Below are 18,262 nucleotides of genomic sequence, written 5' to 3'. Positions count from 1 at the left end.
GCATACAAGGTATACATGGCCTGTATACATTCTAATGTATATAGGAAAGTATATCTTGTATGCACAATGAGTTCCTCTTTGTGGATTCAATGTAGACATTAGTTGTTGGGCCTGTTTTACCTTTGTTTTGCTCTATCATTTTCGAAATTGGGCCAATCCTTGCATTTATTTGCACTATTAATATTGGGCTTGTTCCCGTGTAGACCATAATCTCGGCCCATTTTTTTTGCTATTGCATTTTTGGGGTGGTTTTAAATTTTGCCAATCCTTGCATTTATTTCATTTTAAGTTGTGTCTTGCTTCGCTTGGAAAGGTGGGTGAATACATGAAGTTGTTTCGAATCCCCGCTCAAGTATAAAATAAAAAAATAATTTCGCAAGGCATGCTCCGGCATACAATCTTTAAGTTTAAAAGTCATTTGTTTTAGTTATGCCTTATGGGACGATGTATTTTAGTTAAGGCATAACAAAATTATGCCCCTTTTTCCTTAAGGCATTCAAAGTTTAAGTTATTTCCGTCTTATGGGTATACTTTTAGTTATGTCTTATTTTTATAACTAAAAGTTTACCTTGAAAAGTAAAAAAAAAAAAAAATATATATATATATATATATATATATATATATATATATATATATATATATATATATATATATAAGGCAAAGTCTCATATAATCAAAATTTAAACTTTGCCTTATAAGACAAACTTTTATTATCCCTTAAGGAAAACTTATATAGACACTTTTAGTTATGTTTTATGGGACACACTTTTAGTTAAGGTATTATAAAAGTTTACCTTTTAAAAAAAAAATATATATATATATGCTTAAAATTTTTCCCCTTTGTGTAAAAAAGTACGGGACCTTCTAACTCGCTTTGCAAATTTTTTTAAAATTTTGACCGAGCGGGGTTCCCGCAACCTTTTAAAACAAATCATTTAAATACCACCCCAAAGAAGAGTACTCGCGAATTGCCCATCTCCGAGGCCCAACCCTTCATTTGTTTGGGCCCTATCCCCTTTTATTCAAAGTATACATTTGCTGTGCATGCATTTATATACACGATTTGTATATATAATCATATTCAAAGTTTTATTTAAATTAAGTGGCTTCTCACCATAATTTTCCTTTTTCCCCTTTGTGTTGCATGGGACCTCTCTCGTGAGCCACTCGGGCCAATTTCTCATTCTCCGTTTGAAGATAAAAATATTTGAAAGCCCAAGCATGGGTGAAAATGACAACCGGAGGGCTTAGGTATGCCCACTAGCCTAACCTCTCTCCTTCTCATTTTTTGTATATTTTTCATACTTGTCGTATATTCAAATGTATATGTGAAACAATGCTTGTAGTAATATTGAAACCCAAAATATGATTAGAACTTAGGAAAAATGCGTAGTGCTTAAACATTTTCCAAAGAGAAATGATTTTCTCAATTAGACACGGTCAAAAATTAAATTGCTTGAAATTGAAAAACTTTGGATTTTGTAAAACCTTTCAAGTAAAACCGGAAATTGCTAAACACTTGTGACTCTTAAATAGATTTTGGATCAAAAAATGGGACTGATTTGGACCTTATGTCTTTGCAAAATCTGAAAATAAAAATGGAAAAAATAGGAACTGTTTTTGGGCCACAAGCCCACTTAAAAATCAAAAAAATGGACTGCTTTCCTTTGGGCCTTGAAGTAAATTGGATTGAAAATACTCTTGGGCTTTATGTATAGACTTGGGTTAATTTAATACAAATTGAAACAAAAAATCAGATTTGTAGAAAGAATAAGTGTAAATGGACCCTCTTGTAGAAAGAATAAGTGTAAATGGACCCTCTTCTAATTTACTCAAATGACTACCTTAGCCCATTTGTAGCTACATTTTGGCAAAACAGTGTATGTTTTCGCGTGTATTTGTTGCCAACAAATACATGAGAACATGGTAAAAAAAAAAAAAAAAAAAAAAAAAAAAACAGGAACCTTGATTTTAGCCTTTAACGGTGGAGCATATTAATATATTTTTTGATGTATTTTAGTGATTTCTTTTTTTTTGCTTTGATGTATTTTGTGATTTTTTATTTTTTGCTATAATCTATTTTCGTGTCTTTTTTTATGTATTTCTTATTATTTTTTTTTTTTATGTATTTTACCGATTTCGTTGGCTTTTTTGATGTATTTCAAATACATTGTGTACATTCCAACTACATATGAGGCCAATATATTCAAATTTTTGTGTATTTGAATGGATTTCAACAAATACATTCGAGAGAAAAAAATTCAAATGCATGACAAATACATTAAAAAAGCAGGTTGTTTGGCTATTAACAAAATACACTAAAAAATACAAAGACAAATACATTCAAACATAGTGTATTTGTGAGATGTAGATTTTTGAATGTATCTGTATTTGGCTTTTAACAAATACACACGGCCAGATCTGAGACACTATCACCACCAAAAACCCTAATCTCTCCACCACCACCAAAATCCTACAGACACTACCACCACCAAAAACTCAAATCCGACACCACCGCCACCAAAAACCCCTAATCTTTCCACCACCAAAAACCCACAATCTCTCCACCTCCACATCATCTTTCCCCGCTATCTCAAAACTAGTGCCATTGCCGCCACCAAAAATACAAACGACCCATATAGAGTGAAAAGAGAGAGAGAGAGAGAGAGAGAGGGGGGGGGTGAGCACGAGAGAGAGAGGGGAGAGAGAGAGAGAGAGAGCGGCGAGAGAGCAGAGGGTTGAGCACGAGAGGAGAGGAGAGAGAGAGAGAGCGGCCATGACAGAGATTTTTAGGTTTTGAAAAATAAAAAATCAAATGGGTAGTGATTGGGAAAAAAAGTTATATGTGTTTGGGTATGTATTTTTATATAGCTACCATTTGTAATTTAGAAAAGTTAATTAGCTACTAAATATAATTAAATAAAAGAGTTAATATTAATAATTAGGTCTTAAAAGAAGCTACAATGAGTAAAAATTCTTATTTTAAACATTTTTGGGCCAAAAGCCCAAACCTTAAGGCAAATAAACAAAGAGAAATACACTTAAATCCTTGTTTGAGAAATAAGTTGGCTTTGGTTGTAAGATATGGTTGACTAATCGAGCTTAAATGGACTAAAATAAAATAAACAAAACCCTTTCTTTGTTTTATACTTACACAAAACCTATACTACTTTTACAAAGGAGATATACTCCGTTTATTTCCCTATATGGATGCACAGAACCTATAAGGAACAAAATCACGAAACTAGGATCAAATTAGTGGAAACTCTACTTAAGAGTGGTAAAAAATATTTATAAATTACATTACAAATAAATATTTTTATGTATAAAATATTTTAAAAATTGAATACATGTAATGTTTGGTTAGTTTAGTTCGGTTTGACTTTTTTCAGCTAAAACCAAATCAAACCAATTATGGTTGGGTTTTTTTTTTCAACACCAAACCAAGTCAAACCAAACCACTAGTCGGGTTTTTTTCTCGGTTTGACTCGGTTTGTCGATTTGGTGCTGTTTGTCGGTTTACTTCGTACACCCCTAATCACTACAAAGTGAAGAGTTAAGCAATAATGTTTATTAGCCTTTTGTTGTTAAGAAAGATACTATGTAACATAAAATTAATCCCAAAACCACCAACAATGAAAGCTAGGATCGACACTCACAAAATATTGAAGGATTAGATACAAAGTCGCCATATAGAGAGAACAAAGGTTTGTTTCCTCAAAATGGTAAGTTGAAAATCCATTATCAACATGCTTTTGTGTACATTACCTGAAAATTTTTACGTGCAAATTTTTCATGATTCGTGATACTAACGTCATCGGTTATTCTATCATCTGATGCAGGGAATGTTGTTCAAGTCTAGGGATTTTTAAAGATTTAATGACTCAGAAGCTCCTTTTTAACTCATCTCTTACGTCATTCTAAGTTCTGTGAAAAAAATTGACGGTATGACGTACAACAAGTAGTTGTAAGATCTCTGAGATTAAAGTTTTGGGAGAATAAAAGTTTGTAAGTTTTATCTATTTATAGTGTAAAAGAGTTTTACTTTTCCCCTCCCTATTTGTGTATTTACTTGATGTTTTAAAATTTTCTTTTGTAGGTGCTTAGTTCTTCATTTTTTTTTTATTTTTTTTTTGTGGGTTGTGGGGTGGGTGGTGGGTGGGGGGGGGGGGGGGCGCAAACCTATAACTCCTTAATTTAAGCATTTTATTCATTGAGAAAAAAGAAGACTAAAACAAACTGATGATATATAATTCATTTAGGCAATATAGTCAAATTCTTATATCATACTATGTTTCGGTAATTATCTAAATGTGTCTAAAATCTCTGTAGTTTTACCCCTTATATAATTTTTTACTTTACAAAGTAAAAATGAAATACAATTAAGCGTTTAAATAGATACTTTTAGTTTAAAAACCCTATAAATTGCTTATATATTGTAATCTCTGTCTATGGACTTAAAAAACTTGGTACAATTAATAATTTTGATAACTTAGTAAATATTATCTTTCAAACATGTCATATTTTCAATACTATTATGTTCTCCATTAATAATAAATATTAGAATAGACTCATCATTCACCATTTTGATCTTGTTTTTTCCTCCTTCAAATTCAATATAATTGACATTTTTCCAATATAATTTATACAATTTTAATATGTTTATACCTATTAGCATGGGATACAAGTGCAACGCACATGGCCGAATACTAGCATAACAAATAAGAGCTTACTCATAATAAATTCCAATCACAGCCTTCAAATGTTCAACCATTAGACGAGTAAGCGTAGCGGACCCAAGCCAAATGCATAGACCTGCAGAACTAGCCTTGCTAGCTAGAAAATGGAAATCACATTTATATGACTGAAAATCACTAAATCGTCAATGAGGAAAAACGTTTACGATATTGGTCTATCTACCCAATGGTACACTGGATTAAACAGAAAGAAAGCCAGTAAAAGATTTGGCAAATGAGGTGTGAAGCACAGGCATTAGTGTTGGTATCTTTTCGAGAATGAGTCTCCAATGTTATGAGCACGACCTTCAATCATAATTCCCGTTGCTTCTTCACCAAAACATATATTACCACTCGAGGACTGCAACAATCTGGATGCCACTGTTCTTGATCTACACGGCCAATTGTGAAATCCTCTGCAGCAGCTTCTAAGAAGTACTCAAGGATAGCATCTGCCACAAGAAAATCACATGATATATATACATATATATCATCTCCAGGCCATCTGAAATTTAGTAATATCTAAAGTCTATACCATTCCGAAGTTCTCCAGCTAAAATTACAGTTGTCTGAGTACCAGAGAGGTCCAGAAGTGTTGCTATCAAATCCGTGACAGCTCCCTCACTATATATCACGTCTGAGCCAAGAACTGAAATACAAATATATTCAGAACATTAAGTAATAAACTATCATGGACATCATCATGGATACAGAAACTGGACCAGTGACCAGATACCATCTCCTGGCCTTTGGAACATAAAAAAAGGTGGGGGGGGGGGGGGGGGGGGGGGGGGGGGGTGTGGTGGAATGTGAGATGTCAAGCTGAGTATGATTCTTTCCAGTAACCGAGAAATCTGCTAGGGCCCACTGGTTCTAAGTTCGAAACTCAGTGAATAATTGGATAGTCTGTCTACCCTTCTCCACTTAAATACCAAGCTTTATCCATGATATGGCTCGAACTCGTAATATGCGCCTGACCTACACATCATATGCTGCACTCGTACCCCTGAACCAAAGCCCTGAGGGCCAGCTGAGTCTGTGTGATTAGTGTATCAGAAAATAAAATCCTAGAAATGGTTTTGGCATGTCAACGTGGACATTGAGGTGGCTTCCCAAATTTTGTTATGGGTAGAAGGAGCCGTGAGAGGACACAAACTGCCATAGGTAAAAACACCATGTTCTTTGCATTAGGTGGCAACATTGTTTCATAAATGGGTAGAAACACCATTTTCTTTGCCAGTCTAAAACTGAAAGCATCAACAACCTATATATGCCCAGTGGCGAAGTTGGACTGTCAAACTGATATCACTAACAACCCATATATACCTACTTGAGAACCTGGAGCTGATATCATAAGAACCTATATATGTCAGCTCGCAAAGTTGTAGTCTAAAACTGATAAAATAGCCCATACATGTCCACAACAACTTTTCAACTGAGAGAACTGAGATTAGGTTTTAATTCTGGTCAAACCATGTTAGGCAGCTTCAAAGAAGCATGCGCTGAGGTCAGACAAACTGATTCATTCAGGGCCATTACATAGCCAATTGACATATATGATATATCTCCTCTAAACTATGGACTTTCTCCATATTGCGTCTATTGACTGCATAGATAGAGCTACCACCTTGCACAACAGACACATAGCTTTTAAAAGGGAAGATGTCACCCCTTTTTTTAATCGTTGAGGGAAGTTGTTACTCCTTTATCACCTTTTAAGATTGTTTTTCAAGACTAGTGTCTTCATAGATGATTGGAGCAGCCTGACCACTTGTCAGTAACTTGTGAAGCTAATAGATTACAACTATAAACCCAAAGTATGCCTCAACCAATAGTATCAGATTTATAGACAGCGAGATTTCAAGGTTTCCAAACCCTTCATGGTAAGGCTTATACTCTATAAGGAAAATGGGAATATGGAATAAAATTTCTCCAAAACATTGCTGGAAGTTTTAACTGAATTTACCAATTAAACATTAAAAAGTATATATTTCCATTCACATCCTCCCAGTGTTGTCAAAGGCGCATTTAAGCCCTGAAGCGAGGCTCAAAACATGTTGAGCGCTTCGCCTCGCTTAATGTGCGCTTCAGTGTTGTCATCAAGGATCTAAGACATACTTTTCCTTGCCAATGAGTGTTTCTTGAAGAGGCGACACTAAACAATTAGTATCTCACTTTATTGTTTTTCTTTTTTCAATTTCTTTGTCCATATATTTGTTACTCATGCTTATAATTATTAGTCTTGGACTAAACATATATATTTGTATTTTTTCTCCATTTGCACCTTTTTTCATTAAAGCCAACCATTTGTTTGCGGTTTGCGTACAGACCATAGAGCTTTTCTGCGCTTTTCACTTTTGATAAGACTGCATCCTCCCCAAAGAAAACAATAGTGACACAGGGACACAAGAAGGAAGAAAAGAAAATATCAACTTGAAATGCCCCGCGATGAATGAAATACAAGGGGATGTGTGGTAGGTTCACGTTACGAGTTAGAACCCTTCTGCTAGCTGAAGCCTGGTTTTAAGTGGAATGAGAGTAGAGGGGCGGACCATACGCCCTGAAGTTTTAAACCTATGCACCAACTGTGGCCAAATACCACATTATGGTTATCAGAAATAGAAGGAAAATATATTTTTGAAATACGTATGTGACAACATTGTGAAGACAGATGCATATGGTATTTGATTATGAATTGTCAAGAAACTGCTATATGGAATGAGACCATCTCAGATTGTTACCATAATCTGGCAAAGGATTCCTCATATCATTATCCAACTCATCTCCCCATGTGAGCTCATCCACTGTTGCAGAGCCTCTTACATCTCCATACAAATTAGCTTCTACATTTTTCTTCAGTAGCCTCAGTCTATCTGGGAGGTCAGTGAGAATAACTTGAGCACCCAAAAGAGCTGCAATGCAGCTGGAAACATAGTTTGAGAAATTTAAGAGAATTGAACAATTTTACAAAAGTAAATTTATGACATGTACAGTAAGTGGGTTCAACATTTAATGAATACTACTGGGTAAAAACTAATTTTATGAGCAAGTAATTCATTTTATGGACATGATATCCGTTGTTTTTCCGTACGCATTTGGGAGACAAGAAACTATAATAGGAACTAATCCAACATAATTTTGTTGGAACATGTAGCCATTTCAACCTCTTGACTGCCATTCACTAGCTTAAACCAGTAATGACAAAAAATCATTTGACAAAATCAGAAATCAAAGGTGCAAAAGATAACAGTATTACCCAACTAATCCACAGCCAGAGCCCAATTCAACGACCTTTTTGCCTTGAAGATGAATTCTTCCTGATTCTACAGCATGCTCCATGAATTTCCCAAGGACCACTCCACTATCCCACATTACAGAACCAGTTACTCCAGGAGTACCCTAAAGTACAAAATATAGCTTAATAATTAGAAATTGATGAAAAAGAGAGAGCGCAACGGTGAACAATGCCAATAAGATGCTTTAGAGGATGACTTGTGTGAGGTAGGAGATCAAAATGTCTCACAACCATTTCTTCTTTCAGCAGATATAAGCAACACTTTCAAGAAAACAAATAGCAATTAATCCAAATTGTCTCTGGACCATTCATTACCAAAGCTTACTAGTCATCTCAAAAGCCACAATATCATGTCTGACTAACACAAAACTTAGCCAGTTCAGAATTTTCAAGAGTAAAAGCAAAATAAACAGCTAAAGTCCATGTACAGAGAGTATGGATTCCTATATATAAAACATCAGTAGAGATAGCGAGTCTTATCTTGCCCTAAATCTGTTTAAGAGATCCATGGTAGGAAGAAGGCAGTCAAACTAGTGGGGAAAGAAGAGTCCAGGGTATTTGAAGTAATGAGGATCTGGATCCATTAGGGATTAGTAATAATAACAGTCCCTCATCTTCCCTGTATAACGAAAATACTTCGAGGAGATGGGAAGACTACATTACTTGTAGTCCCTCCTTCCCAATTTATGTGACATAGTTTGACTCGGCACGGAGTTTAAGAAAGGAAGTCTTTTGAAACTTGTGGTGTAAAATAAGTCAGATATTTGTGTGATTGTAAATCATTTCATAAAGGGTAAAAGGGGAAGTTTTTAGTTAAATTATTTCTAAATATAGAAATGTATCATTCTTTTCGTGACAGACTAAAAATGAAAGTGTATCACATAGATTTGGACAGGGACAGAGAGAGTAACACAATGACCTTGAAAGGGAAATGACAAGGTAAAGATAAGCATAACGGAGTTGTCTTAAAATTATGAATCAAATTAACCAACTAATGATTTTCAAATGAATATATGACGATTTATGTCAAGAAGAAGACTTTGCCTCATTGACTATGAATTCTCAGGCTTATTTCTTTTATGGTCCTAGTAAGTCTTGTGTTGAACCTAGTGAATAAAGACCATACTACTGCTGGTAAAAAAACAAAGAAGACATGTAAAAGAACTGCAAGAAAGTTTATAAAATAAGTTGTAAGGAAAAAATTAAAAGAGCTGAAATGAGTAAGGATAAGTGCATTGATATTTTGGAAGTTTGAATGATATCTCTATTGTATAACAAGTAGTTGGCTATTTTGTAGATTCTAAAATGACACTCAAGCTTTCCTAACTAGTTGATCACATTCTTTTGGACTTGCTCCTTTCTCTATGGAAAGATTATGGCCGTATGTTGTATAGTCGACAGTTTTCTACAATTGACTTGTTCGTAGTTTATGGACTACATCAGCTAAATGGATTGTTCATTATCCTTTTTTTTTTTCTTGAAATGGTTCATTATCCTTCAATTGATGGATAGTTATTAGATCCTCCAGCTATAGTTCTCTTGGACATGGTCAAATGTGGTGACTTTCCTGCGGTAATTCCTACCCTAGTATAGCTAAGACTTACCCCACTTTCAGTGTGGTCAAATCTATGCTTATCTGATTGACTTAGACCAATTTAAGTTTCACTTATCATCATTGAGAACCTAAAATTGTTGCCAGATGATTAGCTGATGTCAATTAAAGGATTTGGTCACTGATTCAGCTAATGGCTCCTCAGTCAGCTTGAAATGGCCCTTGGCTCGACTGGAGACTTATCATCCGCTCGTCTAGTTCTTGGTTAAGCTAAACTAGATAACTTACCTTCTACTCGACTAGTCTTTTGTCAGGCTAAACTAGGATTCAGCTTGGCTGCCTATTGTTTTGTCAGCAAACCATTTTGATTCCACGTTCAACCAAAATTCACTTGTTCCCCTATCCTGTGGAGAAACAGTCACCAATTGAGTTTTGGCGGTAACAACGTCCTTCAAACTTGTCAGCAGTAAATCTACTTCTACCACAGCAATTTCAGGTTTCCATGTCAGAATATGGGCTTCTAACATGTCTTGCTCCACTTGGATTCATGCACTGGATTCAAGTATCATCCCTGGCTTCTCTTCTTGAGTGTTGTGGGCGCGGTCAACATTTTATACCAGCCTCTGGCCAGCTACTTAAGCCTGAGAAGTTGTACCCGCTCTGTTCCAGTATCTGTGACACTGTTTCCTTATTAGTCCGTTCCAAAAAGAACGAAATATAACTGTTCCCTTTATAAAAAAAATAAAATAAATAAATAAATAAAAAGAACGACCTATTTCTATCTTTGGAGAAAAATAACTTTACAGTTCCCATTTTACCGTTAATGAGAAGCTCTTATAGCTATATAAATGACTAAATGTTATGGTATGTTTAAGACCAAAGATTGAAAAGTTCTATAACCACACAAATGTTATCGCATGTTTAAAACCACAAGTTTCAAAAGTCTTTCATTTTTTTCTTAAACTTCGTGTTGAACCAAACTATGTCACATAAATTGGAAAACCCTTCTAGTTCAGGTCACTTGCCCCACTACAACCATTAGCATTTGAGAAATCAAAGGGGCAAAAGTATTGTACTCAAATGACATTATTTGAATGTTTCCAGCAGTTTCCACTGTCTAATCACTTCCTTTCCACCGAATTGATTTTCCTATCGGCCATTTGAGTGTTCAGCCGCATCCCCAGGCCCCGAGTGTAGATATTTTAGCACCAAAATTTGAATATCAACCCAATTTAAGAGAGTTTGGGTTACCACAAACAAGGCAGCAACCAGGTTTAGACAGTTGATCAATGACTATCACAACTGTTGGGCAGGAAAGAGAATCCAAAGGTGTCCCTTACATCCAATCACTAAGGCCTAATTGAAAAAGTACAAATTAAAGAACCTGAAACTATCATGGTGGAAGAAAAGTTGCGGCGTTTCACCAAGTCTAAAGAAAGATGCTACAGTTACAAACTCGATCAACTACTTTTCTACAAATCATGGAATTTGATGGGTGTCAGTTGAACATGGATCAACATATTTAGTCAACATGGCTCCTAGGCAAAAAGGACACTCGAACCGTCGAACGAAGGGCAAGTTCAACTGAATCAAAGGCCAGCCGACCCAAAGAAAAATTCAACCACACCAAGACTCAGTTCAAGTGATCCCATGACTAATTAACCGAGTCAAAAGACAAATCCTTGAATGAACATTAGCTAATTAACTGGGCTGACAATGGGATAAACGTAAAATCAATTTGAGCTAGTCAGATATACATAAACTTAATGACACCTAGAGTGAGTTAAGCTCAAAGAGCTATACTGGAGAAGCAAATTACTATAAGAAAGGTTCCATAATTGGACAAATCAGAAGGAAATTTTATAGGTACGAGCTGATGAAACCCTTAAATGCAGGAAATCAATAAGCAAACTGCCAATCAACCACACTATATGTGGCCATGATCCACTCATGAAAAAACATGAAAAGTAAAGATGGAGGGACGCGAACCACTAGTCAATTTTAAGGCTATAAAGACCCTTGAACGTAGAATTTGGCAACCAACCAATAGCCAATCCAAGTTATCTATATTCAATTCTATTAAGCTTTCCTTTACAACTTTCTTGATAGCTTTAATTTATCCAGTCTTCTTTACAATGTTAGCTATATTTTTTAATCTTATTAACACAAAGTCTATGTAACTAACTATAAAGAGTAGGAAGCTTAAGAAGAAAGCACAGGAACCAATAGTCGTCTAACTTCAATATGAGAAGCACTGGTTGACAAGTTTGGCTACCACGGATCATATTGTTCAACTAATTCATACATTCCTGGCAAGACAATCTTTCAACAGTCCTCAAAATATTACTTCCAATTCGTTTTAACAAGTCCACATTTGACCAATTCATACATTTTTTAGCCAACAAATATTTCTCTTGACACATTGACTAACTCATTTTGATCCAATCGTTCATCAATAGGGTTAACTCATTACTTGTTCATCAACTCAATTCGTTTTAACAGGTCCAAATTTGACCTAACTGTTTGACGCTTACTAGAAACCACTTACGAAGGTTTAGGCACAAACCAGGGAAGAAGGGGACTGTAGAATGGAGAGATAGCGCCTACATGTATAACTCCCTATTCAGTACTATTTCTATCCTAATACACCCTATCCAGTATTGTTCCTATTCTAAAACGCCCTATTTAATACAACAAACTAAACAGTCGATAAAAAATAATGTCAACACAACTAATCTAAGCATTACTAATACACCCTATTCATTACTATTCTTATACACCATACCAAACGACCCCTTGTAGTTACCAGTTCTGAGGGTTTTTAGGCACAAACCAGGTAAGAAGGGGACTGTAGAATAGAGAGAGAGCGCCCACACGCGTCTACACGGAGCTGGAGAGAAGTCTGGTGAGCGAAGGCGTTGGGTTTTGAAAAGTGGGCTGTTGAATTCCAAAGCAGCATGGTCTCCTCTGATGTTTCTTCACTATTCACTGATCTTTCCCTCTGTACATTCCTAGCTCTTCTACCATCCTTCGTTCCTCTTCATACTCGTACTCATTCTCCTCAGCTTTTCCAGCAAGCTTTCTTTCATCTCTTACAACGCCATCGCCATTCATGACTCACTGTTCTGGTTTGTGGGTGGGTCAGGTATAAGATATGTGTGTTCTTAAATTTTGTTTTATTTGTGGGGTCCATGTCTACGTGACATAAAATATTACTCCCTCCGTCCCAATTTATGTGATAGGCACGGAGTTTAAGAAAGAAAGGAATACCTGTGAAACTCATGGTCTAAAATAAGTCATACATATTTGTGTGGTACGTAAATCATTTTATTAAGGGTAAAAGGGAAAGTTTTAAGTTAAATTATTTCTATACATAAAAATGTATCATTCTTTTTGTGGCAGACTAAAAAGAAAAGTGCATCACAATAAATTGGGACAGAGGGAATAATTTATTTTGTCATGTCATAGTAAACCATGGCATTTACAACATCAGCACTACTATTCCTATTCTAATACACTCTATTCGGTATTATTCCTGCTTTAATACACCCTATTCATTTAATACAACAAATCAAACAGTCGATAAAAAATAATGCCACCGTAACTAATCCCAGTATTACTAACCTCAATGTTACCAATATACTCCCTCTGTGTCAATTTAAGTGTACTAATTCCCTTTAGTTTATCCAAAAAAGAATTTCTATTTCTTTTTTTCTTTTTTTATGACAAAAAGAAAGTCTATTTCTATATTTATTAAGTTGACAATCCAAGTATCCTACATGGGCAAGTTTATAACCACAAGATTGAATGGACATTAGTACATTATACACATGTTTAATTTAGGACCGCAAGATTCAAAGGACATTTTAGTAAGACACTTAAAATTAGAACGGAAGGAGTACCAGGTTAGAAGGGGATTGTAGAATGGAAAGAGAGCGCCCACACGCGTCTACACGAAGCCGGAAAGAAGTCTGGCAGGCCAAAGCATTGGGTTTTGAAAAAGTGGGCTCTTGAATTCCCCAAAGCAGCATAGTTTCCTCTGATGGCTCTTCAGTGTTCACTAATCTCACCTTGCCTTTGTACATTCCTAGCTCTTTTACCATCCTTTGTTCCTCCTCATACTCGTAATCATTCGCCTCAGCTTTTCCGGCAAGATTTCTTTCATCTCTTACAACACTGTCGCCTTTCATGGCTCACAGTTTTGATATTTGGGTTGGTGGGTCGGGTATAAGATACGGGTTTCTTTAATTTTGTTTTATTTGTGGGTCGACATAAAAAATTAATTTATTTTGTCATATCATAGTAAACCATGGCATTAACAACATCACTAGTATTATTCCTACTCTAATACACCCTATTCAGTACTATTTCTATTCTAATACACCCTATTCATATAATACAATGAATCAAACCTTCAATAGAAAATAATGTCACCGTAACTAATTCCAATATTACTACTCCTTCATTCCAATTTATATGAGGGTGTTTGACTGAGCACGAAGTTTAAAAAGAGAGAAAGACTTTTGAATCTTGTCATCTAAAACAAGCCAAAGAAATTGAAGTGGCTAGAAATCATTTCATCAAGGCAAAACAGGAAAAAGTTAAATTGTTGCTAAATATAGAAAAGTGTCATTCTTTCCGGGACTGACTAAAAGTGTCATATAAATTGGGACGGAGAGGGTAATATATACCAGGTTAGAAGGGGACTGTAGAATGGAGAGAGAGAGCCCACACGCGTCAATACGGAGTTGGAGAGAAGTCTGGCGAGCGAAGTCATTGGGCTTTGAAAAAGTGGGCTGTTGAATTCCCCACAGTAGCATAGTTTCCTCTCATGGCTCTTCACTATTCACTAATCTCACCTTTCCTTTGTACATTCCTAGCTCTTCTACCATCCTTTGTTCTTCGTCATACTCATACTCATTCTCCTCAGCTTTTCCAGCAAGCTTTCTTTCATCTCTTACAACGCCGTCGCCGTTCATGGTTCAGTGTTTTGATTTGTGGGTGGGGTATAAGATATGGGTGTCCTTTAATTTTGTTTTATTTGTGGGGTCCATGTCTATATGACATCAAAAAGTAATTTATTTTGTCATGTCATTAACAATATCAGTACTACTATTCCTATTCTGATACTCCACTCTATTCCGTTTTATTCATGTTCTAATACACCCTATTCATTTAATATAACAAATCAAACTGTCGATAAAAAATAATGTCAACGTAACTAATCCCAGTATTACTAATCTCAACATTACTAATATATTTCCTCTGTGTCAACTTAAGTGTCTTCCTTTCCTTTTTTGTCTATCCAAAAAATAGAGTCTATTTCTATATTCAGTAAGCTGCCAACTCAAACATCCTTTATGGGCAAGTTTATAACTACAAGATTAAAAAAAATGATATTTTAGTACATTATACACATCTTTAATTTCAAAAGTCTCTTTTTATTTCTTAAACTCCGTGTCTGGTCAAACCAAGACACTTAAATTGGGACGACGGGAGTACCAGGTTAGAAGGGGACTGTAGAATGGAAAGAGAGCGCCCACACGCGTCAACACGGAGCTGGAGAGAAGTTTGTCGAGCGAAGGCATTGGGTTTTGAAAAATAAGGCTGTTGAACTCTCCAAAGCAGCATAATCTCCTCTGTTGGCTCTTCACTAATCTCACTTTCCCTTTGCACATTCTTAGCTCTTCTACCATCCTTTGTTCTTCCTCATACCAATACTCATTCTCCTCAGCTTTTCTAGCGAGCTTTCTTTCATCTCTTACAACGCCGTCGACGTTCATGGCTCACTGTTTTGATTTGTGGATGGGTGGGTCGGGTATAAGATATGGGTGTTCTTTAATTTTGTTTTATTTGTGGGGTCGACATAAAAAATTACTCCCTCTGTCCCAATTTATATGACGCACTTTTCTTTTTAGTCAGTTCCCAAAAAAAAGACACATTTCATTATTTGGAAATAATTTAACTTTAAACTCTACTTTTTACGCTTAACGAGATGATCTATAACCACACAAATGTCTTTGACTTGTTTTAGACCACAAAATTCAAAGATCTTCTTTTATTTCTTAAACTCCGTGTCCAGTCAACTAAATCATATAAATTGGGACGAGGGAGTAATTTATGTCCTAGTAAACCATTGGCTTAACAATATCAGTAGTACTATCCCTATCCCTATTCAGTAGTATTTATGTTCTACTACACCCTATTCATCTAATACAACAAATCAAATAGTCAATAGAAAATAATATCACCATAACTAATCCCAATATTACTACTCCCTCCTTCCCAATTTATATGATTACTAGTCACGAAGATAAAGAAAGAAAAAAAAAAAAGACTTTAGCCAAAGAAATTTTGGTGGCTACAAATTATTTCATTAAGGGTAAAATGGGAATGCTAAATATATAAATTGGGACGGAGGGAGTAATATATACCAGGTTAGAAGGGGACTGTAGAATGGAGAGAGAGCGCCCACACGCGTCAACACGGAGCTGTAGAGAAGTCTGGCGAGCGAAGGCATTGGGTTTTGAAAAAGTAGGCTGTTGAATTCCCCAAAGCAGCATAGTTTCCTCTGTTGGCTCTTCAGTGTTAACTAATCTCACCTTTCCTTTGTACATTCCTAGCTCTTCTAGCATTCTTTGTTCTTCCTCATATTCGTAGTCGGATTCCTCAGCTTTTTCGGCGAGAATTTGTGCATCTGTTGCAACGCCGTTGACGTTCATGGCTTTAGAGTTCGGTAGTGTACTTGGGGGAGAAATTAGCAAATACGGTAGTCACTTTTGGACAGCTAATCAAGCTATAGCCGCTGTATTTTTGGAGGGGTGGTGGGGTGTTGGGTCCGGGGTCGCGGGAATTGGGGGTGCATGGTGAAAAGAAAAAAAAAAATAAAAAAGCTTTTCAAAACCTTTTTTAGAAAAAATTAATTTTTTTTGGAGGGCAGTGAGCGTGGGGTCTCAGCGGTGGGAGGGGGATTGGGTGGTGTAGAAAATCAAAAAAAAAAAAATTAAAAAAATTGGAGGGGTGGAGGTGGTGGAGGGGTGGGGTGGTGGGAGTGGTTGGGGTTTGGTGAGGTTTGGTGGTTTAGGGTGGATTGGGCGGCGGTTGGTGGAATAACACTTGTAGGTAGGGTATACAAAGAAAATCGACAAATCACACCAAATCGAGAAAAAAACCCGACTAATGGTTTGATATTTAAAAAAAAAAAATCAGGCCATAATTGATTTGGTTTGGTTTTAACTAAAAAAAAAAAAAGTCACCAAACCAACCCAATATTACATGTAAATAATTTTAAAAAAAAATATTTTATACATAAAAGTTTATTTGAAATGTAATTTACAAATATTTTTTAAACTTTTTCATAGTTTTGGTCTTTTAGCTTATTATTTCAAACTTAAACTTAGAATCTTAAATGGCCAAATAAGTTTTATTGTCTATAAATGTTAGTAATTCAAATAAAACTCAAATAAAAAACAAAATGGTAATAAGATCCACTTCTTGTCATTTGAATAATTATTAATAATCACATGGAAATCCATTCACTCTTTAAATCTGTTTTGGGTCTTTCTTTACAAAAATATTTTTCTACTGTCATGTCGAGAAAGGAAAAAGCTAAACCACTTTGGCCATACAGGCTACATGAGGCCTCAACCTTTCAAAAAATAAAATATACCAAAGAGTAAATTGGAACAATTACATTAATTACGGCAAAATTTGGCTTTAAACTTTGAAAAATAAAAATATTGGACTCATGCGAGCACCCTAGGGAAACATGATCTTATGCGATTTTATTACCTTTCTTGTTGAATTTTTTAGTATAATGTCACTCATCTCACATTTTTATGTTATTTTCTTAAAACACACCTTATTAGATTACGACTAAAGAAATATTTGAAACACAAGTTATATGTTTTGTATGAAGACTTTACCGAAAAAAATCCGAAAAATTCCAAAAAAACAAACAACTCGAAAAAAATGAAAAAAAACCAAGGTTGAAAAACCCAACTTTTATTGGTTTGATTTGGTTTATAAATTTAAAAACCGACACAATTGGTTTGGTTTGGTTTATAAATTTAAAAACACGACACAATTGTTTAGCGAAACTCATATTTAGAAGTCTAAGATTTATAGTTTATGTTATATTTGGTCTAACAATCAGTTTGATAAATATTTGATGAAAATCAAAGTGTTCACTTTTGTTAAATTTAAAAAATCAAAACTGCTCAATTGATACGTAAGGAACTAATTTGAGCCTACTATCAAAGATAACGGACCATTTTTCACATTTTCTCCCATTCAAAAGATGGGAGAAATTAGCAAATAGTCGCTTTTTGACAGCTACTCAAGCTTTAGCCAAAACTATTCAATGTTTAACCATTCTTTAAAGAAAAAAAAAAGTTAGATGAAAATATTGCCGCAATCTTACAAGGTCGTCGCCGTTCATGGCTTTAGAGTTTGTTTGATCAAGTGGCTAAAAATTGCTTATTTTGAGAAGTATTTTTTTTTTTTTAAAGTGCTTTTCAAAAAAGTACTTTTGCTGAGAAGCAGTGTGTGTTTAGCTAATTCTTTTGAAAAGTGCTTTTAATAAGCAGATTGAATTTGACTAATCTTTCTTAAAAACTATTTTTAGTGTCTAATTACGAAAAAGGACATGAATCAATGCACATTTACTATTAAAATTAT

The 18,262-nt window shown here is 35.2% G+C and overlaps 1 protein-coding gene across 4 annotated transcripts; it reads right to left on the bottom strand.

The window, feature by feature from the left end:
* Positions 1-4,715: 4,715 nt before the first annotated feature.
* On the bottom strand, positions 4,716-16,454 carry LOC132050078 (uncharacterized). Of its 4 annotated transcripts, none has more exons than XM_059441127.1 (5): positions 16,018-16,454; positions 7,993-8,135; positions 7,478-7,659; positions 5,272-5,385; positions 4,716-5,188 (listed from the first exon to the last, which is right to left on the bottom strand). In XM_059441127.1, exons 1-5 carry the CDS (start codon positions 16,303-16,305, stop codon positions 5,049-5,051), a joined length of 867 nt encoding a protein of 288 aa, XP_059297110.1. In that variant the 5' UTR covers positions 16,306-16,454; the 3' UTR covers positions 4,716-5,048. The 4 variants fall into 4 exon arrangements, with proteins under 4 accessions (XP_059297110.1, XP_059297112.1, XP_059297111.1 ...); XM_059441129.1 differs by lacking the exon at positions 16,018-16,454 and adding an exon at positions 14,275-14,506; XM_059441128.1 differs by lacking the exon at positions 16,018-16,454 and adding an exon at positions 13,486-13,788.
* Between the last annotated feature and the right edge of the window lie 1,808 nt (positions 16,455-18,262).

The sequence above is a fragment of the Lycium ferocissimum genome, chromosome 3 (genome assembly GCF_029784015.1).
Source record: "Lycium ferocissimum isolate CSIRO_LF1 chromosome 3, AGI_CSIRO_Lferr_CH_V1, whole genome shotgun sequence".
Taxonomy (NCBI): Eukaryota; Viridiplantae; Streptophyta; class Magnoliopsida; order Solanales; family Solanaceae; genus Lycium; species Lycium ferocissimum.
This window is presented reverse-complemented; position numbering and strand designations above follow the sequence as displayed.